The 23,118-nt window shown below is 43.5% G+C and overlaps 1 protein-coding gene and 1 pseudogene across 1 annotated transcript; both read right to left on the bottom strand.

Moving 5' to 3' along the window:
• Positions 4,201–5,170, bottom strand: Gm7770 (predicted gene 7770; annotated as a pseudogene).
• On the bottom strand, positions 6,017–21,732 carry Rbmx2 (RNA binding motif protein, X-linked 2). Its single transcript, NM_173376.3, has 6 exons — positions 21,616–21,732; positions 21,301–21,416; positions 19,284–19,335; positions 10,302–10,431; positions 7,663–7,846; positions 6,017–7,160 (listed from the first exon to the last, which is right to left on the bottom strand). The coding sequence occupies exons 1-6, from the start codon at positions 21,618–21,620 to the stop codon at positions 6,667–6,669; spliced, it is 981 nt and encodes a 326-aa protein (NP_775552.1). The 5' UTR covers positions 21,621–21,732; the 3' UTR covers positions 6,017–6,666.
• Between the last annotated feature and the right edge of the window lie 1,386 nt (positions 21,733–23,118).

Genomic DNA, 23,118 nt, shown 5'->3' with positions numbered 1-23,118 from the left:
AAATTTTAGTATGTTTCTTAATCTCTGTCTTCACACATTTAAAGTTTTCACTGTAGAGGTTTTTTTTTTTTTTACCTCTTTTGGAATATGTATTCTAAATATTTTTTTTTTGAGAAACTGGGAAGAGAATGGCCATGATCTCTTTCTCAGCAGGCTTGTTACTCACATGTATTAAGACTGGTAAATTTTGTAAGTCAATTATGTATCATAACACTTTGTTGAAATTATTGATAATTTCTACAATTTTTCTAGTCAAATCATGGGAACATTTAGGTATAAGATAATATAATCTTCAATTGAAAATAATTTGACTTAGCATTTTCCCATTTCTCTTGCCTTATTGCTCCAGCTAATGCTTCAATCACGCAGTAGGTATAGTGGGAGTCCTCTCCCATTCCTGATGTTAATGGGACTTATTAATGGTTTTATTCATTTAGGATGATATTGGCCATGGGTTTGTCATACACAACCTTTATTATGTTGGAATATGTTTCCTACTGTCTTACTTGTTCTAGGGCTATTATTTAGAAGGTATGTTGAATCTTACCAAAGACATTTTCCTTTTTTTTTTTTGCTTCCGTTGAGATGCTCATATGATTCTTGTATTTTTTGTCCATGTATTTGGTTTATTACATTTATTTCTTATACATGTTAAAAGATAAAAAATAAAATAATGATCATTATAAAAAAAGAGAAAAAGGAAAACAAAACACACACACACACACAAAATTGAAGAGGCTTAGACTTACTTCTCATTGGATAAAGGAAACTATGACTTTGGGAGAAACCTGTTGTTTCTATGCCAATTGATCAGGAGTAATTAGAAAAATCTTGCCATGCCTGGGGAAAACCTCAAAAACTGAAAGAGGCAAAGACATAAATCAAAGAATTGATACCAGTCTCTTTTGATCCCCCTGGCAAGCTACTCTGCTCTCAACACTGGCTGGACCTTTAATTCCTATTCTGATTGGATTAACAGTGGAGCCCTGCATCTTAAACTATATGGCCAATTATGTACCAGTTTAGTACAATTGATTCTTAGGATTCGCTTGGTGAGGGCTTCTGAGAGAAGGGGTGTCTGGGATCAGTGAAACAAATGATCGAAGTCAAATCGTGGGTCCAAGTTGGTGGCCTGTATTCTGCTGGAGACAGCTTTCCAGTCTGTTTTCTCTCTATTCTGCTTTCTCTCTGATCTGCTTTCTGTGGAGATCTCCAGACAGCTCTGTTGCACTCCGGATAGTTCTCCAAGCAGCTCTCTCTTGCTATTCTAAAAATTTCTGTGGGTGGCTCATCTCTTATAGATCATAAGCCCAGACCTTTATTTTCAATATCAATCTAGTCATTTATTCCAGGTTTCCTTTTGATTATCCTATGAATCAGCATCCTGTGACCCCCCCCAGCCCTGTGATTCTTAGGAGACAACAAGCACACATTTGCTTTAACGTCCCTGTCTGTGGAGTCCTATTTAAAGTCCCTCCAAACATCACATATCCTCCACAGGTCTTGCCTCAGCACATGTGTCTGTCAATCAGCCCGAGTCTGCTGAAGCCTCAAACACCTGCAGTACACCACCAGAAGTTTTTTGATTTGTTTCTCTCTATGGAGTCCCAACAAATGGAGCTATACCAACACATGTGTGCTGTTAGGGAAGAATCCTTCATCATATGTCCTTTCACATGTTTGCTTTAGCAGAACAACCTTTCACTTGTTTCCATTTCAGAGTAACACTCCTTCACATGTTTACCCCAGTAAAACACCATGCAACAAAACTGATTTTCCAAAGAACCCTTAAGTTTCCACTTCGCCATGTTTTTAGAGTTCGTTTGCATAGACCTAAGGGCTGTCCTGAAGGTCCCAGCATTTACCACTTTGCTGAGACATTAGCCTCCCAAGGACACCTTCGCCTCCCAAAGGACATCCCTTGAAGGAATGTTAAAATATGTACATTATTATACAAACAAACCTCAAGCTCACAGCAGCCATGACCCTCATGGAGGCCCACACCCACTGGTCCTGTACCAGGGGGCAGGAACCTTGACATTCTGTCCCCACCAGGGCCATGCCAGACCTGGCATAGAACCAACTATACCTCGTTAGAGCAGGGTACATCTGCTATTTTACTCATTTACCAAAACCAGTGTGGAAAGTAACAGACCCCTGGACTGACTTTAGCACAGCTGACTCCATGATGGAAAAACAATTTAGGCCATAAAACTCAAAATTTAGACAGTACTACCTGCCCAATGAAAATAAAGACCTAATCTATCAAAGTTTATTGTTCTGGGATAGCCTAACCTCAATTTTTTTGCTTCTGAAGTTTCTCTTCTAGCTAACTGTTCTTGTTAACTGAAGTATGTCAACCCAGAATTTGGGGGAGGGAGGTTGTACCTAAAATCTATAGGTTATTGCTGTTACCTTTGGTTGCCTCCCTGACATTGAAAGTCAGACTCTATTGCTGAAGGCACCACCCACTTTGGACATAGGAGCCAAGAGGATTTGAGCTGGATCTGACCTGACAACCTCCTCCCTGAGGACTAGACTTAATTATACCAAAGGTATTAACAAGCTGCCCAGAGAGGAAGCGACCAATCCTAAGCAGCTCTGACGCCGACCATTTGCAGTGATCAGTACAGCAAGTTATCCCTATAGGTTCAATAGTGGCACTTATATTTTGGTGGGAACCAACAGCTGTCTAATTAGACTTAGGTCCATTCAAAGGGGGGAAAATCATGTCTCGTGCTACAATCTTAGTCAGCCATTCACAGCTACGAGGTGATGGATCTTAGAAAACCCACTACTACCACTTTCCTAGTGTTGACTCTTAACTGCACTCTAAATTCTTTATACACAGCAATGTGAGTGTAGCTTTCACCCCTCATCAAAGAAGCTTTTCTTTTTGACCTTTGTCCTCATTCATTTAATAAACACGCGGTCAGTCAGAAGCAGGTGGTCACCCAAAGCAAACATCCTCAATAGTTACATCTAGAGAGCTGCAACTTGGATGACTCAACCAACCCCCAAGAGTTCGGTTGTTGAACTTTAACAAAGTTCAGAAGGAATATAATACCAACCTTCATGTACACCTGGGTTCCAGTTCAGCACCATCTCAGACTTTGTAGCCAAGGGGCAGAGCACAGGTCTGGGGAGCAAGTTTCCATTGCAAGCACAACCGGCTAACCTCCATCTCCACTGCTGTCCAACACCTTGGCTGGTCCCCACCCCCACCCCCACACAATGAATCTTCCCTAGTTTTGCCAGTGGGTGGATGGGTGGCCCTAGGTCTCAAGCTGTTTGGGGTGATTGAGCCTCTGAGGTGGGCCCTAACCTTAACCCTCCACCAGAGGCCTTAAGAACCACACAGGAACTGGGGCACAGCCCAGGGGAGGGACCAGCCTAATGTTCGCAGTCAGGAGATGCGACTGAGTTACAAGTCAGTCTGCTCAGAGTCCACAGTGCTGAATTCCAGCACTAGTGTTGAGGGAAGAGAAAAAATGCACTTCTATCAGGAAACCTTTTCATTTGATTAGTGAATTAAATCACATAGTTATACTCAACAACCGCCTGAACCCCAACTCTGCACACACATACTAAGTGAGGGTGCGTGCACACACAGACCACGAGGTAGTTTCTAGCGCTACTGAAAACCAGCACTTCCTCTGCTTCAGAGTGCTTGGTTGTCTCTGGCACACAGGTCTAAACCACAACTCAGGAGTTTTCTCAGAATTGAAGAATACCAGATGAATGGTATGAAAATTAGGGTAGGTCTGCCCTCCACGAGCAGCTCTCCACGTCACCACGTGTCCTGAAACACTAAAGGAGTTTTCTCATCTTGTTTTTCAAGACTCACTCTGTAGACCAGGCTGGCCTTGAATTCGGATCTGCCTGCCACTGCCTCCCAAGTGCTAGGTTTAAAGGCGTGCGCCACCGTGCCCAGCAGTTCTGTTTTCTAATTTACTTTACTGCGTACTTCTGTGCTGGAATTGTTAGAATCTATGTACACATTTAAACATTACTCCTTACAAAGTCGCTATCTGGGAAAAGGGCCTGACCTCATGGGAACCCCACATGCCACAGAGCGGAAAAAGTGCAACAATTTCACACGACATAGGAAAAGCGACATCTACTGTTCTTAGTCTGACTCTTCTCGCAGCAAGGAAAGTCTCTTCGTAGTGCTGCTCTGCTGCAGGGGAGTGGCTGTTAGGCCAGGGCGAGGAAGTCCTCAGGGTCATCCGGGTTGGGAGCAACATCTTGGGTCACCACTTCTTCTCAGGGGGCCATAGTTCTCTGTTCCTTCTGATCCTTCCTCGGCCTTCCCGGGTGCTGCCTCTGGCTCCCCGACCAAGGCGAGGAAGGTTACCAAAGTTACTCTCCAGCTGGGATGTGCTAGCACTGCCAGCTTTCGGGAAGACAGGAGACCCACCCTCATACTCATTCTCCATATGGTCTCTGTATTCGGACTTGGGAATCACCACTGCCTTGGACGGCACTGTGGACTCCGGCTTCCGGATATTGAAGGCAGGCTTTGGTCTGCCTTGTTTTTGAAGGTTTTCCACTCATCTAAGGTCATCCCTTGGACTTGACTTTGCTCTTCTACCTCCAGCTCAGGAATTTTGGCTGCAGACTCCTCGTCCAGGGCGCCCTGGCACTCCTCCACCATCCAGGTCTCTTCCATGGGTGCAGGTGGCTCTGTATCACTAGTGTCTTCACCTGATGCCCAGAGGCAAATGCCACAGCCACCCACACTGTCCTCCATTCTGTTTGCTTTATCATTGCTACTGTAGCTTTTAAAATCTCGTTTCCCTCTTTGGTCAAAGGAGTCAAAAGCTCTGTTCCTCAGACCTCCTCTGGGGCCTCCACGCCCTCTCAGTAGTGTCTCGATCAAACCTGTCAACTGGTTTCTCATCGGTAAACTTTTCTGCTGCCAAGCCAGCCTGTCTCTCAGTGTCATAGGGCTGGCATTCCCTGTAGGACCTTCGCTCTGCTCTATCAAGCATCACGTCTGTCCCCCTGTTGTCATTCCATCCTTGCTGCTTCCCTCTTATAGGAGTCCGCTTCTGGCCTGGTGGCTGCGGGTCCCCAAGGCTATCTGGCTGCTGTGCATGAGGCTCTTGCGCTCCTTCTGCGACTCCCTGCGGCTGCCTGCACAGGGCCAGCGTCCTAAAGCTCCTGCAGCTATGGTGCCCTGCCTGCTGGAAGGTGTTGGCCATGATGCAACTTAAAGTCTCCTACACGGCAGCGCCCCCTCCATGACGCCATCCGCCGCCCATAGCCCAGGCCAGTGAGGCTCAGCAAAAGGTGGGCAAGGACCCATGCTGCCGCCACTGCTGCTACACAGTGGGCTCCTCCCAGCCTCAAGAAGTGTCTCTTCACAACGGAGACAATTACAGTAGTAACTAGTCAAAATGCAGAGAACTGACAATAGGGTGTCCAGCCCCAATTACTACACCTACAACACATCCCTCCACCTAAAGCTCTGGGCACATCCCAGAGGAAGGGGTGGAAAGATTCTAAGGGACATGAGTCTATTAGCAATGTGGCTGCTCACATGAGAGCTCAAGAATTACATCGTTCACTTGCCAGGGTGGATAGGGAAAATCTCAAAGGCCCCAGCCCTAGGTGAAGAACTATGGGCAATTAAAGACTAATGAGAGGGAAAATCAGTCTGCCCCAAGAAGAGTTCCCTAAATGTTTATCTAAACAAGTGGTCAACCCTAAAACCTAAATGTACACTAAACAGACTCCATCAGGTTCCATTTATCTAATTATTCAATATTTATAAGTAACAGTAAGTAATTAAAGAATAAAAGGTTATGAATTTGAGTGGGCATGAGAAGTGATAGGGCTTTTTTCACAGAAATGAGAAAAGTATCAAAGAGCTGAATCCACAGAAACAAAAGCCTGTTTGTGCTCATTCAGGGATTGTCTCTACTACGACTAGAGAATGTATAAACAATGTTCGGATACAAGAAAATCGTATTTAGTAATCCAATACTGAGTGGACCAAATGCCCCGAACTGTTTAAATGGTTAACTTTATTTTATATGAATTTCATCTCAATACAAATAAATAAGTTACAAAGAAAAAATACACAGACATGTCTGTAACCATATCAAAAACTAAAAACCAAATAAAGGGAACTGGGCTCTAGCTGAGTAGCAGAGCACTTGGCATGTGCAAAGACCTGGGTTCCATCCCTAGCATGGCAAGAGGAAATGCAAAGGGGAAGGAACTGGCTGGCCTCAGGAATCCTATCACATCCTTATTAAGCTCATCAAATCTCATGAGCTGCAACTCTTCACAGGTGTACCTGCCGTCTGGTAGGCCCTACAGTGCTGGGCTCTAAATAGCTAACGTGGAGACTAGCACTCCAGCACTGCCTTGTGTTTTGACTTCCCTGGCAATCTCATCTTAAATCAGAGGTTTGTGGGTTTAAGGGTCAAATTTACAAGCCAAATTTTAGGCACATACTCTGGTCAATACTAAATATTTTCCCAGATACAACGGATCATGTTTGTTTGTTTTTAATGTAGATATCTAGCTATTGATCTTTTCACCAACTCTGTCAGGTAAGGGATTGAAAGAATTCAATCTTGAATCTTTATATACAGAAATAACAGCAACCAAGAGAAACTGACATTATGCAACCAAAATCAGCTGAATCAGGCTTCAGTGATGTCTCCGGTCACTGCCATGGTAGGAGTCCCGCTCCCGAGAGTGCCTGTACTTTTTGTGCCTATGGGACTTATCTGGACTCCTACTCCTACTTCTACTTCTATGGCTCCGCCCATCAGAATGCCCCCTGTGCCTGCCGGAATGAGTCCCCGAGCTCCTCCCTCTCTCCCTCTCTCTGCTCTTCTCCTCGGCCTCCCTCCTGCTGGCGGACTTGTGCTCATGCTTGGGTTTCTCTTTCCTTGCCTTGCACTCAGGGTCCTCTGCCCTAGCATGGTAGGAACTCCTGCCATCAGGGGAGCCCGAGTGACTCTTCTTGCTCTCTCTGTGTTCTGACTTCTGTGCTCTCTCGGAAGTCTTGCTACTGTGCTTCCTGGAAGCGCGCTCATCCTTCTTCTCCTTCACTGTCGCGCTTCTGGAGCAGGACGGCTGCTCTGCCTGGGCCTGCCCTTCCGTCTTCTCTTTCTTCCTTTTCTTTTTCTCTTTTTTGTCTGGAAGGGGGCAATCAAGAAGAAAAAGAAAACACACACAAAAAAAATCTCTTTAAAATGTGCCTTTCTTATCTCTGTAGATCATGTAAAACTGAGACATTCCAAAACGTCCCCATGCTAGCTAGCAGATGGAGAATGCACATGTACTATACACATCCCAGGCAGCAGCAGGAAGCAGTCACAGGTTATGCCTCCTGACAAATGTCTCTAAGAATCAAATAGGACACCTGTTACTCCTGATGGGTCAAGTTGTACAAAACAACCCCACACAGAAGGGCTGTCTCCAAAAACAATATCACTTTGAGATCCGCAAGGGTTTCAGAGCACATTAATTCTGCCCGCACGACTAGCCTTCCTCCCTTAGATACCTCTGCTTTCGTGACCACAGTAAGCATTCTCACACCTTCCCCTTTTGCAATGAGGAGTGGATTGTTGACTATCTGTGCATGCTTGGCAAAGACACTAAGGCTACCCACTCTTCTCCTGAGTTTTAATATGCTACCTTTTTTGTGCTTTTTTGTGAGCTTGGCATCTTCATCTTCAGAGACTTCAGGAGGACTTGATGGGGGTGTTTTAACCCCACAGCCCTTCTCTTGGAGCTCTCTAGTCACATCATCCACATCTTCTGATTCCTGAGGAGCCCGGTAGTTTGACACATGGTCCACACGGATAGTTCTTCCTTTAATCTAAGCAAAGGGGAAATGTTTCAGCAAAGAGCTCCCGCATCAGACTATTTAAACAACTAAGGAAGCAAGGTTTGAGGCACACCCATTGCCTTGTATAAAGAAATGATTAAAGAAGGCATACATTAATGCACAGCACTCTGGGCAGCTAAATGGGGCCTGGGGGCAAGTGAGCCCTCTAGACCAATTATGCACAGAGCCCACCCTCCTCCCTTGATATACTACAGGTGTCATGCAAATCTCTTCATATTCTGTGTGTATCACGAAGTTTAAAAAAAACACTCAGAAGTATTGCCCTAAAGCACAGCATCATGAAAAACTGTGAGAATTTACAATTTAAAGCACAACTGATTGTCTATAAGGAACTGTGTTCAGTTGGTAAAACTTGCCTTATAAGAATAAGAACCTGAGGTTAATACGAAGAACCCACATAATATTAGTGTGATGGCATACACTTGTAATTCTAGCATTGTGAGGCTAGATAAGAATACTAGCCTACTTGATAATTTCCAGAGAGTGGGAGATAAAGGAAGAAAGGAAGAAAGGAAGGAAGGAAGGAAGGAAGGAAGGAAGGAAGAAAGAAAGAAAGAAAGAAAGAAAGAAAGAAAGAAAGAAAGAAAGAAAGAAAGAAAGAAAGAGGGAGAGGGAGGGAGAGGGAGGAGGGGAGGAGAGAAGGAGAGAGAGAGAGAGAGAAGACAGACAGACCTACCCTACTTGATAAGTTCCAGAGAAATAAGAGATCTTGTCAAAAGAAAGAAAGAAAGAAAGAGAGAGAGAGAGAGAGAGAGAGAGAGAGAGAGAGAGAGAGGAAGGAAGGAAGGAAGGAAGGAAGGAAGGAAGAAAGAAAGAAAGAAAGAAAGAAAGAAAGAAAGAAAGAAAGAAAGAAAGAAAGAAAGAAGAGGAAGAAGAAGAGGAAGAACCTGGCAGTGGTGGTTAATCCCAGAGACAGGTAAATTTCCTTGAGTTTGAGGCCAGCTTGGTCTACAGAGCTAGTTCCAGAACAGCAAGGGCCACACAGAGAAACCCTGTCTTGCAAAAACAAAAAATATAAAGTTTGGGGGGGGGAGGTAGAAGGTAGACAGATTCTAAGGAATGACGCCTGACCTAAGGCATCACACTCATGAATGTGTGTTCATATATACAAAGTTATATACATTTAACAAGAAAACAGCATGCCCTAGGAAAACATGAGGACTAGAAACATGAAATTTAGTGCTATGGCTGCTTTTTCAACAAAGTAATCAGGAGGCAAAATGAGACCAAGGGAACAAACTTCTTTTGTTGTTGCCTTTGATTGTGATGGCAGTGGCAGTAGAGGTGGCGGTGGTATTGAACTTACGGTCTTTTTTTTCTATTTTTATTAGATATTTTCTTCATTTACATTTCAAATGCTATCCCAAAAGTCCCCTATACACTCCCCTGCCCTGCTCCCCTACCTACCCTCTCCAGCTTCCTGGCCCTGGCATTCCCCTGTACTGGGACATAGAACCTTCCCAGGACCAAGGGCCTCTCCTCCCATTGATGGCCGACTAGGCCATCCTCTGCTACATATGCAGCTAGAGCCACAGCTCTGGGGTACTGGTTGACTATGACAGAGAGGCACTCTCGTCTCTGAGCTCCATCCCTAGCCCTACTCCTACCATATAGGAACTTCTAGTTCCCAAGGATTACTGGGCTATAAGCTAGAGGTTTCCAAGAGAACAAGAATAAAATGAATCCTTTACCCTGTATATAGTCTGTTTTCAAGCACATACACTTACTATGTGGGCAACATCATCTAAGACCTAAAGATTAATTTCACTGTTCCACTACAAGGGTACATTTTTACTTCTACTTTGAGGCTTTTACTTAAAAGCCTCAAAAGCTTCTGTCATCCATTCTATTTCTCATTTTGATACACTTTTTGAAAAAGCAATTTTCCTCTGATGGTGATTTCTTGTGAATGCCACTCCCTTAAAATTTCAGAATGGCTTACTTTTATAGACTTGGTCATCAGATTTTAACTAGAGAATTTCCAGGAGCCAATATGTTAAGTCACAAAAGTCATTGACTAGATACACATGGCTCGTAGCTCATCAAGCCATGATGAAGCTCCCAGTTCCCTGACACAGCACAATATCCAAGAGCAGTGTCCCTAGGCTCTTCATTCTCTAATGTACTAGAACAGATGGAAAATGTGCATAAAAACATCTGCCAGATAAGGGGGCGCAGACCCACGTTTCTAGAACAAGTTTGCTAACAAACAGGGGAAAGTTACAATTCCTGGAAGGTGCATGAGCCAGAAAATGGTTTCCTGGAATCCTTCCCTATCCAAGTGTGTCTACTCACTTCCACAACCCCCACGGTACACCCAGATGACCAGTACTATTCGTGCAGCTGTAAACAGAGGCAAAAAAAGCGAAGCCTCACCCATCCACAGGAAAAGGTCAGCCAAAGAGCACACAGTAAGCACATTTACCTTAATTCCATTGAAATTGTCAACAGCCAGAACTGTGCTCCTCTGGTCTTCATAGCACAGGAAACAGAATCCTTTGGATTTCCCAGTCTTCTTGTCTCTCACAAGATTAATGTTGACAATCTCCCCATATCTATTTTATAAAAAGTTTTATTCATTTAAAATTCACATAATAAGAATACTGTAAATGACACAGTAGGTTGAAAGTAAAGAGTTAAAGTTGTTAAAAATAAATTCTAATACCTACAACATATACTCAAAAATCAGTGTGATAAAACTAGAAATAATAGTTTAAACAAAATCCTGCTACTGGAACTAGAGAGATGACTCAATAGTGAAGATCACTGGTTACTCTTCCAGAGGACCCAGGTTCAATTCCAAGCGCACACTTAGAGGCTCACAGCCATCAGTAACTCCAGTTCCAAGGAATCCAGTGCCCTCTTCTATCTCTCACATGGTGCAGACATACATGTAAGCAAAACATCCATAATTTTTTTAAAAAATAATTTTTAAAAAACTTGCTACTAACTAGAACTTGAAACCTATTCTCTTAGCTAATAGTTGGATGAACTAAAATGAAAAATAAATTAAAATGTCTATGGTATACCACTTAGAAATTAAAAAAAAAAGAATAAAATACATGAAAATTTGTAGGATGTAGCTAAGCCAGCTATACTTAGGGAAAATTGTAACCTTAAAGAATTTGATTCCTTAAAAAGAATGAAAATAAAATAAAACAAACTTAAAACAGGCTTTAATAAAGACCAAAGCAGAAATTAATTGAATACAAAATAGAAAGTCGAGCAGCAGCGGTCGCCATCTTGGTCCGGGACCCGCCGAACTTAGGAAATTAGTCTGAACAGGTGAGAGGGTGCGCCAGAGAACCTGACAGCTTCTGGAACAGGCAGAAGCACAGAGGCGCTGAGGCAGCACCCTGTGTGGGCCGGGGACAGCCGGCCACCTTCCGGACCAGAGGACAGGTGCCCGCCCGGCTGGGGAGGCGACCTAAGCCACAGCAGCAGCGGTCGCCATCTTGGTCCGGGACCCGCCGAACTTAGGAAATTAGTCTGAACAGGTGAGAGGGTGCGCCAGAGAACCTGACAGCTTCTGGAACAGGCGGAAGCACAGAGGCGCTGAGGCAGCACCCTGTGTGGGCCGGGGACAGCCGGCCACCTTCCGGACCAGAGGACAGGTGCCCACCCGGCTGGGGAGGCGGCCTAAGCCACAGCAGCAGCGGTCGCCATCTTGGTCCGGGACCCGCCGAACTTAGGAAATTAGTCTGAACAGGTGAGAGGGTGCGCCAGAGAACCTGACAGCTTCTGGAACAGGCAGAAGCACAGAGGCGCTGAGGCAGCACCCTGTGTGGGCCGGGGACAGCCGGCCACCTTCCAGACCAGAGGACAGGTGCCCGCCCGGCTGGGGAGGCGACCTAAGCCACAGCAGCAGCGGTCGCCATCTTGGTCCCGGGACTCCAAGGAACTTAGGAATTTAGTCTGCTTAGGTGAGAGTCTGTACCACCTGGGAACTGCCAAAGCAACACAGTGTCTGAGAAAGGTCCTGTTTTGGGCCTTCTTCTTCGGCCAGGAGGAGGTCCAAATACAAGATATCTGCGCACCTTCCCTGTAAGAGAGCTTGCCAGCAGAGAGTGCTCTGAGCACTGAAACTCAGAGGAGAGAATCTGTCTCCCAGGTCTGCTGATAGACGGTAACAGAATCACCAGAAGAACAATCTCTAAACAGAGTCAACTATAACTACTAACTCCAGAGATTACCAGATGGCGAAAGGTAAACGGAGGAATCTTACTAACAGGAACCAAGACCACTCACCATCACCAGAACCCAGCACACCCACTTCGCCCAGTCCAGGGAACCCCAACACACCTGAGAACCTAGACCTAGATTTAAAAGCATATCTCATGATGATGGTAGAGGACATCAAGAAGGACTTTAATAAATCACTTAAAGAAATACAGGAGAACACTGCTAAAGAGTTACAAGTCCTTAAAGAAAAACAGGAAAACACAATCAAACAGGTAGAAGTCCTTACAGAAAAAGAGGAAAAAACATACAAACAGGTGATGGAAATGAACAAAACCATACTAGACCTAAAAAGGGAAGTAGACACAATAAAGAAAACTCAAAGCGAGGCAACACTAGAGATAGAAACCCTAGGAAAGAAATCTGGAACCATAGATTTGAGCATCAGCAACAGAATACAAGAGATGGAAGAGAGAATCTCAGGTGCAGAAGATTCCATAGAGAACATCGGCACAACAATCAAAGAAAATGGAAAATGCAAAAAGATCCTAACTCAAAATATCCAGGAAATCCAGGACACAATAAGAAGACCAAACGTACGGATAATAGGAGTGGATGAGAATGAAGATTTTCAACTCAAAGGTCCAGCAAACATCTTCAACAAAATTATTGAAGAAAACTTCCCAAATATAAAGAATGAGATGCATATGAACATACAAGAAGCCTACAGAACTCCAAATAGACTGGACCAGAAAAGAAATTCCTCCCGACACATAATAATCAGAACATCAAATGCACTAAATAAAGATAGAATACTAAAAGCAGTAAGGGAAAAAGGTCAAGTAACATATAAAGGCAAGCCTATCAGAATTACACCAGATTTTTCACCAGAGACTATGAAAGCCAGAAGAGCCTGGACAGATGTTATACAGACACTAAGAGAACACAAACTGCAGCCCAGGCTACTATACCCAGCCAAACTCTCAATTATCATAGAGGGAGAAACCAAAGTATTCCACGACAAAACCAAATTCACACATTATCTCTCCACGAATCCAGCCCTTCAAAGGATAATAACAGAAAAAAACCAATACAAGAACGGGAACAACGCCCTAGAAAAAACAAGAAGGTAATCCCTCAACAAACCTAAAAGAAGACAGCCACAAGAACAGAATGCCACCTTTAACAAATAAAATAACAGGAAGCAACAATTACTTTTCCTTAATATCTCTTAACATCAATGGTCTCAACTCGCCAATAAAAAGACATAGACTAACAAACTGGCTACACAAACAAGACCCAACATTTTGCTGCTTACAGGAAACTCATCTCAGAGAAAAAGATAGACACTACCTCAGAATGAAAGGCTGGAAAACAATTTTCCAAGCAAATGGTATGAAGAAACAAGCAGGAGTAGCCATCCTAATATCTGATAAGATTGACTTCCAACCCAAAGTCATCAAAAAAGACAAGGAGGGACACTTCATTCTCATCAAAGGTAAAATCCTCCAAGAGGAACTCTCAATTCTGAATATCTATGCTCCAAATACAAGAGCAGCCACATTCACTAAAGAAACTTTAGTAAAGCTCAAAGCACACATTGCACCTCACACAATAATAGTGGGAGACTTCAACACACCACTTTCACCAATGGACAGATCATGGAAACAGAAACTAAACAGGGACACACTGAAACTAACAGAAGTGATGAAACAAATGGATCTGACAGATATCTACAGAACATTTTACCCTAAAACAAAAGGATATACCTTCTTCTCAGCACCTCATGGTACCTTCTCCAAAATTGACCACATAATAGGTCACAAATCAGGCCTCAACAGATTCAAAAATATTGAAATTGTCCCATGTATCCTATCAGACCACCATGCACTAAGGCTGATCTTCAATAACAAAATAAATAACAGAAAGCCAACATTCACATGGAAACTGAACAACACTCTTCTCAATGATACCTTGGTCAAGGAAGGAATAAAGAAAGAAATTAAAGACTTTTTAGAGTTTAATGAAAATGAAGCCACAACGTACCCAAACCTTTGGGACACAATGAAAGCATTTCTAAGAGGGAAACTCATAGCTATGAGTGCCTTCAAGAAAAAACGGGAGAGAGCACATACTAGCAGCTTGACAACACATCTAAAAGCTCTAGAAAAAAAGGAAGCAAATTCACCCAAGAGGAGTAGACGGCAGGAAATAATCAAACTCAGGGGTGAAATCAACCAAGTGGAAACAAGAAGAACTATTCAAAGAATTAACCAAACGAGGAGTTGGTTCTTTGAGAAAATCAACAAGATAGATAAACCCTTAGCTAGACTCACTAAAGGGCACAGGGACAAAATCCTAATTAACAAAATCAGAAATGAAAAGGGAGACATAACAACAGATCCTGAAGAAATCCAAAACACCATCAGATCCTTCTACAAAAGGCTATACTCAACAAAACTGGAAAACCTGGACGAAATGGACAAATTTCTGGACAGATACCAGGTACCAAAGTTGAATCAGGATCAAGTTGACCTTCTAAACAGTCCCATATCCCCTAAAGAAATAGAAGCAGTTATTAATAGTCTCCCAGCCAAAAAAAGCCCAGGACCAGACGGGTTTAGTGCAGAGTTCTATCAGACCTTCAAAGAAGATCTAACTCCAGTTCTGCACAAACTTTTTCACAAGATAGAAGTAGAAGGTATTCTACCCAACTCATTTTATGAAGCCACTATTACTCTGATACCTAAACCACAGAAAGATCCAACAAAGATAGAGAACTTCAGACCAATTTCTCTTATGAACATCGATGCAAAAATCCTTAATAAAATTCTCGCTAACCGAATCCAAGAACACATTAAAGCAATCATCCATCCTGACCAAGTAGGTTTTATTCCAGGGATGCAGGGATGGTTTAATATACGAAAATCCATCAATGTAATCCATTATATAAACAAACTCAAAGACAAAAACCACATGATCATCTCGTTAGATGCAGAAAAAGCATTTGACAAGATCCAACACCCATTCATGATAAAAGTTCTGGAAAGATCAGGAATTCAAGGCCAATACCTAAACATGATAAAAGCAATCTACAGCAAACCAGTATCCAACATCAAAGTAAATGGAGAGAAGCTGGAAGCAATCCCACTAAAATCAGGGACTAGACAAGGCTGCCCACTTTCTCCCTACCTTTTCAACATAGTACTTGAAGTATTAGCCAGAGCAATTCGACAACAAAAGGAGATCAAGGGGATACAAATTGGAAAAGAGGAAGTCAAAATATCACTTTTTGCAGATGATATGATAGTATATATAAGTGACCCTAAAAATTCCAACAGAGAACTCCTAAACCTGATAAACAGCTTCGGTGAAGTAGCTGGATATAAAATTAACTCAAACAAGTCAATGGCCTTTCTCTACACAAAGAATAAACAGGCTGAGAAAGAAATTAGGGAAACAACACCCTTCTCAATAGCCACAAATAATATAAAATATCTCGGCGTGACTCTAACGAAGGAAGTGAAAGATCTGTATGATAAAAACTTCAAGTCCCTGAAGAAAGAAATTAAAGAAGATCTCAGAAGATGGAAAGATCTCCCATGCTCATGGATTGGCAGGACCAACATTGTAAAAATGGCTATCTTGCCAAAAGCAATCTACAGATTCAATGCAATCCCCATTAAAATTCCAACTCAATTCTTCAACGAATTAGAAGGAGCAATTTGCAAATTCATCTGGAATAACAAAAAACCGAGGATAGCAAAAACTCTTCTCAAGGATAAAAGAACCTCTGGTGGAATCACCATGCCTGACCTAAAGCTTTACTACAGAGCAATTGTGATAAAAACTGCATGGTACTGGTATAGAGACAGACAAGTGGACCAATGGAATAGAATTGAAGACCCAGAAATGAACCCACACACCTATGGTCACTTGATCTTCGACAAGGGAGCCAAAACCATCCAGTGGAAGAAAGACAGCATTTTCAACAATTGGTGCTGGCACAACTGGTTGTTATCATGTAGAAGAATGCGAATCGATCCATACTTATCTCCTTGTACTAAGGTCAAATCTAAGTGGATCAAGGAACTTCACATAAAACCAGAGACACTGAAACTTATAGAGGAGAAAGTGGGGAAAAGCCTTGAAGATATGGGCACAGGGGAAAAATTCCTGAACAGAACAGCAATGGCTTGTGCTGTAAGATCGAGAATTGACAAATGGGACCTAATGAAACTCCAAAGTTTCTGCAAGGCAAAAGACACTGTCTATAAGACAAAAAGACCACCAACAGACTGGGAAAGGATCTTTACCTATCCTAAATCAGATAGGGGACTAATATCCAACATATATAAAGAACTCAAGAAGGTGGACCTCAGAAAATCAAATAACCCCCTTAAAAAATGGGGCTCAGAACTGAACAAAGAATTCTCACCTGAGGAATACCGAATGGCAGAGAAGCACCTGAAAAAATGTTCAACATCCTTAATCATCAGGGAAATGCAAATCAAAACAACCCTGAGATTCCACCTCACACCAGTGAGAATGGCTAAGATCAAAAATTCAGGTGACAGCAGATGCTGGCGAGGATGTGGAGAAAGAGGAACACTCCTCCATTGTTGGTGGGATTGCAGGCTTGTACAACCACTCTGGAAATCAGTCTGGCGGTTCCTCAGAAAATTGGACATAGTACTACCGGAGGATCCAGCAATACCTCTCCTGGGCATATATCCAGAAGAAGCCCCAACTGGTAAGAAGGACACATGCTCCACTATGTTCATAGCAGCCTTATTTATAATAGCCAGAAACTGGAAAGAACCCAGATGCCCCTCAACAGAGGAATGGATACAGAAAATGTGGTACATCTACACAATGGAGTACTACTCAGCTATTAAAAAGAATGAATTTATGAAATTCCTAGCCAAATGGATGGACCTGGAGAGCATCATCCTGAGTGAGGTAACACAATCACAAAGGAACTCACACAATATGTACTCACTGATAAGTGGATACTAGCCCAAAACCTAGGATACCCACGATATAAGATACAATTTCCTAAACACATGAAACTCAAGAAAAATGAAGACTGAAGTGTGGACACTATGCCCCTCCTTAGAAGTGGGAACAAAACACCCATGGAAGGAGTTACAGAAACAAAGTTTGGAGCTGAGATGAAAGGATGGACCATGTAGAGACTGCCATATCCAGGGATCCACCCCATAATCAGCATCCAAACGCTGACACCATTGCATATACTAGCAAGATTTTATCGAAAGGACCCAGATGTAGCTGTCTCTTGTGAGACTATGCCGGGGCCTAGCAAACACAGAAGTGGATGCTCACAGTCAGCTAATGGATGGATCACAGGGCTCCCAATGGAGGAGCTAGAGAAAGTACCCAAGGAGCTAAAGGGATCTTCAACCCTATAGGTGGAACAACATTATGAACTAACCAGTACCCCTGAGCTCTTGACTCTAGCTGCATATGTATCAAAAGATGGCCTAGTCGGCCATCACTGGAAAGAGAGGCCCATTGGACACGCAGACTTTGTGTGCCCCGGTACAGGGGAACGCCAGGGCCAAAGGGGGGGAGTGGGTGGGTAGGGGAGTGGGGGTGGGTGGGTAAGGGGGACTTTTGGTATAGCATTGGAAATGTAAATGAGCTAAATACCTAATAAAAAATGGAAAAAAAAAAAAAAAAATAGAAAGTCTACCCTACTTCTTATAAAACCAATTCCAAATAAAGCTTTATAAATTAAGTCATAAAAAAAACAGGAATTGATGTATAAGTTACATGATTCTATATATACATACCAGTCCAAAATCTAGTATGTAAAATAGTGAATGTTCGCAACTAAGGTTGAGAACTATTTGACAATATAATGAGGTATAGCCAATGCAATTAGATAAAACAGATAAAAGAAGTAGAGAAGTAAAAGTATCTTTCTGTTTGCAGATTATATACAATAGTATAGAGAGAAAATTAAACAGCATTAATGATAAGCAATGACAAAAATAAACAGTATAACAAGTCAGTAAAATCATAGGACAAAGTTAAAAGTCAGTCACCCTTTATATACAAAAATAATCAGATGAGATAATAGAAGGGAAATTCCCTTCATAATATCAGCAAAAAAAGGACAAAATACTTACAAGTACACCTACTAACCAAGCACTATACATAGCCTATATGAAGAACTCTTTTAAATCTCCAAAAGACATAAACATGCATTTTTTTAAAATACATTATTTTTCTTAGATTGGATGACTCACTATCAGAAAGATGTTAGAATCTCCCAGAAAGTTAATAAAAAATGTTAATATTATCCCAATAAAAACCAAATTTAATCCCCTACCTTAGAGTTAGGTAACTTTGATCAAGATCTGAACTGGGTGGTGGTGGCACATGCCTTTAATACTGGCACTCAGGAGGCAGAGGCAAACAGATCTCTGAATCAAAGCCAGCCTGGTCTACAGAGAACTGCAGAACAGCCTGGTCTACAGAGAGCTGCAGGACAGCCTGGTCTACAGAGAGCTGCAGGACAGCCTGGTCTACAGAGAGCTATAGGACAGCTTTTTCTACAGAGAAATAAAGGGTGAATAGGCATTCCAGTTAGAGTAGAAATTAGTAAAGCCATTTCAAAGAACAACTCAGCAGTGCTGACAAAGCCTAGCAGGCAAGGTCTACTTCTGTTTGGCCCAATGCCACACAGGTAAGGCTCAGAGAGCCCTGTGATCATGGATGACCCAGAGCTTTCAAGAACCCAAAGAAAAAGGGCAACACTGCACCTTCCTGAGAATCCCAGTCTGTTCCAATGAAAGCCCACGCTGAAAAAGGCTTAGTAAAACTGACAGAAATGGACTAAAATCCCTGGGACAGACTCTCAAACGATCTCAGCTCTGGGATCTCCCATGGGGTAACTCTCTGGGACTGATCTAGGGTCTAGCCTTCCCCATGGAGGGATGTCATTAGACATCCCTAGAATTAAAATAGCTTTGGTGGCTTTTTGACGCAGGATCTCACTTAGTTGTGCAGGCTGACCTGGAATGCATTATGGAGCCTAGGCAGACCCCAAGTGATCCTCCTATCTCAGGCACTTGTCTAGTGGCATTAGAGGTGTACAACTCCACACCCAGCTTGAAATGCTTTGTTGCTGTTACAAAAATACACTATGGAAGCAAACTGTTCCATGCATCCAGGAGATAGGAACTAACAGAGGACTTACTGTGAGAACACACAGATGATGTCGCCTTCTGTCAATTCATAAGGAAGCCCTCCTGGAAGAAAACACACATTCTCCAGTTTAACAAGCATTAATCAAGCATTCACTGCATGCTATGCACTAGGCCAGACACTGGAGGTGCAGATTAAACAAGCCTTGATCTGGAAATTATCAGCCTAATACAATGACAGAGTGGGTACGATGACAGTTGTCTGGAAGAAAAGTCATTAGCTCTCAGATCCCTTTGAGTTCGAGGCAAGCCTGGTCTACACAGTGAGTTTCAGAGCGAAACTGTGCCTCAAAAAGAAAAAAAGAAAAAGAAAAAAACTAATTAACTCTGAGGGGAAAGGCTAGGGTCATAAATTACCAAATTAATCTTATCATTGAGTCTTCATACCCAAAGTCCTATAAAGCACATGATTTCCAGCACAAGACTCAGATTTCATAAACACTGACTTCAATACACTGTTACTGCCCCCCACGTGCAAACTAGGATGTATCAAGGAAAGTGCTAAGCGGTTCACAGGAAGCCTTTCACATGTTCCTCAATGTTCTCCTTCATATGCAAAAAGGGGACGTTAACATATTTGCCTCACAGGAGTATTATGGAAATAAACTAAAATGAGGCATATAAAGTGCTTAACACAATCCCTTCAAAAGGCAAACTGCGGGATTTTGGTTGTGACATAAAGAGAATACACGAAAGGTAATATTGTCCCCAGAGACTCAAGAGTTCCCCTTTTACAAAGGCTCTCAGTCTCTAATCTTGGTAAAATAATTCTAAAACAGACTAAAGGGCAAGCTTGAGGTCCATTGTGTTAGCATTTGAGGGAGAGCTGATAGGGAGGCAAGGTGTAAGATTCGCCAGCTACCGGGAGGAGGAGGGAGGAGGGAGCTACAGAAGGGTTGGCAGCCATGCCTTCAGAATTAGGAGGTGGAGCAAGCAGGAGTGCACAAAAATGGGGACAGAGCAGTAGCCGCAAAGGGACAGGAAAACATTTAGATGTGAGATGAGAAAGCCCAGCGTGTTAGGGGCAAGCAGGCTCAGGATTTCCGCCAGCACCCAGAGAACAGAAAGAAAGGGAGAGGTGGGGCTCAGCGAGGCCTCAGAGCAGCAGGTAGACTTAGGGCGGACATCAGCACCACCTGCACTGGGGATCATTTCCCTCCCGTGTCCCTAGCGTGTCTGGCGGTGACTGAGCTTTCCTGACAGGTGTCTACTGGCCAGATGACTTAAAGCTCTGTTGGATTATGTCTGAAGGAAGGGGCACACTAGTATGTAACATGTAGGTTTCCTGAAAATGTCCTGGTATCTACCCAGGGCCAGGGGTGTACTCCAGACTCTATTCTTTTCATCAGAAGTAGCTTTCCCTGATCCTGTCACATTTTCAGGTGGCCTTTCAAATGTTCAGCCGGAGTAAAGCTAATTTTGAATCAAGCCTTAATGTCTTCAAATCCAGCTAATGTCTGACCAGGTACATCACGGTACAGCTAAGGACTAGGAGCAGAAGCCCAGGAGAGGAGAAAAATCATTGTGAGGAAGGGCAGACACACACACGATCGGTATGTGACCGTGACGAAGAGCACAAGCCCCACAGTTTTGAAGTGCTGCAGCATGTGACCTTAAGCAAGTCCAGTAACCTGTCTGCGCCTCCGTTTCTTTGACATCGTGATAGGTTGACTGTGGAATGAACTGTCTCTGAGCAGCCAAGTAGCAAGGTTTTGAATAGAATGAAAGGCAAATACCAATTCTAAGAAGCGCTGAAGGCAACTGAAAAGTGGACCTGTGAGCAGAGGAGCTTCCAGAGTGTGAGGTGATGAGCTTGTTCAGAAGCGATGACCAGGGGCACTAAATAACCGGGGGAGGGGGCATAGGGAGGAGAGGGGAAGGGGTGGAGAGAGGAGAGGAGAGGGATGAGGAGGGGAGGGGAGGGGAGAGGGATGGAGAGGGATGGGGAGGGGAGGGGAAGGGACGGGGCGGACTCTGAAAGGCACTGCTGGAGAAAAATGGGGACCTCACCAACAAAGATCCAGGCGCTGTGCTTGTATTCCGAGTGCCAAGACACCTTTTCCGCCACTCCAAGTTGAACCTCTCGCTCATTCAGTTCATTGATCAGCTTCACCTTAGTCAGAGGGCTGCGCGGGTGGCAGGCAAGCCGGTAAGTGCGATAAGTACTTTTCCTCCCAGCCCGCCCTCTCCCTACCGAGCTTCTCCCGCCCGGAGGCCCGGAGGGCGAGGACCGGTCCCCGCCCTTTCTGGGCGGCCATCCTCAAGCCACTCTCCCTTCCGCGGAGAACACTCCCGCCCCTATCCGCAGAGAAACAGAATCCTTACTTCATATTCGCATCTTCGCGCGGCTCGCTTCAGACGACAACAGCTTCCGGGTGAGGCTCCAAAGCGCTCCCGCGACCCGAACACCCAGCTCAGATTGGAGCACGGGGCCCGCGAGGCGGAACTTCCGCCGGAAGTTCCGGCCCGCTAAGCCCTGGCGCCTGCGCAGTAAGGTGAAGGTGCTTTCTCAGGCATTCGCTCCTGTGGAGGGACAGTTCCCAAGTCAGTCCCCGCCCCCTTTTTGATGGAGAGCGATGGGGGGACCCTGTGTTCCTCTGCCAGTCGGAATTAAATGCCCACGTATAAACAAGCAGGCAAAAATTAGCATTGTCAAACTAGTACCTATCAACTAAAGAGTTAGAGAACTTAAAGGTTGTGAATGAGAGACAATTTATGCACGTTATCTCTGTTAGATCTCAAACCCCAGGCTAAGGCTCACACCATTGGCTCCTCCCAGCACTCCTCACCCTGCCCCTACCCTAAACCTCTGCCTCCCAGGGGGCGGCTCACTTTCTGCCATTTGCATTTTTCATTCAATCTCTTGTTTGTTTCCTTGTGTAGCCTTAGCTGTCTTGGAACTCGCTCTGTAGACCAGGCTGACCGCCCAACAACCCCATGAAATACAGTTACCATCCCCATTTTACAGAGGAAAAAAACTGAGCTTCAAAAAAATTAGCTTGAAGGTCTAGAGAGGTGGCTCAGTGGTTAAGACCATTTGCTGATTTTTTTCCAGAGAACCTGCACCCAAAACAGGTGGCTCACAACTCCAACTTCAGAAGATCCTCCTCTGGCCTCTGTGGGCACTTGCACTCACATAATTTCTGTCTTCTTCAGATAGAAATTCAGTTTTTCCAGCATATTTCTTAAGTAGGTTATTTTTTTCCCAATATATGTTTTTGCTTCCTTTGTCAAAAATTAAATAGGAATAGCTTTGGCATTTTATTCTGGATTCTCTTATTCTATTTCATTGATATTAATGTCTACTTTTATAGCAATACCAGGCTGTCCTTATGACTATAGGTCTATAGTAAAATTTGAGGTCAGGTCCTATAATGCTATCAGCATTGTTCTTATTCCTTGGGATTTCTTTTCTACCTATTGTCTTTTGTAGTTCCATATCAATTCTTGTGTTATTTTTCTAAACCTGTGAAATACATCAGAATTTTGAAAGGTGTTGCATGAAATCTGCAAATTAATTTTGGAAGTATACCCATTTTCACAATATTTATTCTACCAATTCAGAAGCATGGAACTCTCTTTTTCCCCCTGAGACGTGGTCTCACTATAGAGCTTGTGACTCTCCTGGCATTCACTTTGTAGAGCGGGCTGGCCTGAAATTCACAGAGATCCACCTGTCTCTGCCTCCCAAATGTTGTGGTTAGAGGCAGTATGGAACTCTTAAGGTAAGAGACAACATGTAATATTCTCTTTTGAGGCTGATCAGAATATTACGTCTCCATCATTAGGGCCAGAGGTAGAACTCAGAATCCATTCTTTTAACAAGAG

This window comes from Mus musculus, chromosome X (genome assembly GCF_000001635.26).
Source record: "Mus musculus strain C57BL/6J chromosome X, GRCm38.p6 C57BL/6J".
Lineage (NCBI taxonomy): Eukaryota > Metazoa > Chordata > Mammalia > Rodentia > Muridae > Mus > Mus musculus.
This window is presented reverse-complemented; position numbering and strand designations above follow the sequence as displayed.

Excerpts from the sequence above, each read along its gene's own strand:
- Rbmx2 (NM_173376.3), bottom strand. Across the intron at positions 7,847-10,301 it reads ACAATTTCAATGGAATTAAG|ATTAAAGGAAGAACTATCCG; the intron begins GTAAATGTGCTT and ends CCCTTTGCTTAG. Across the intron at positions 7,161-7,662 it reads CACAAAAAAGCACAAAAAAG|ACAAAAAAGAGAAAAAGAAA; the intron begins GTAGCATATTAA and ends GCCCCCTTCCAG.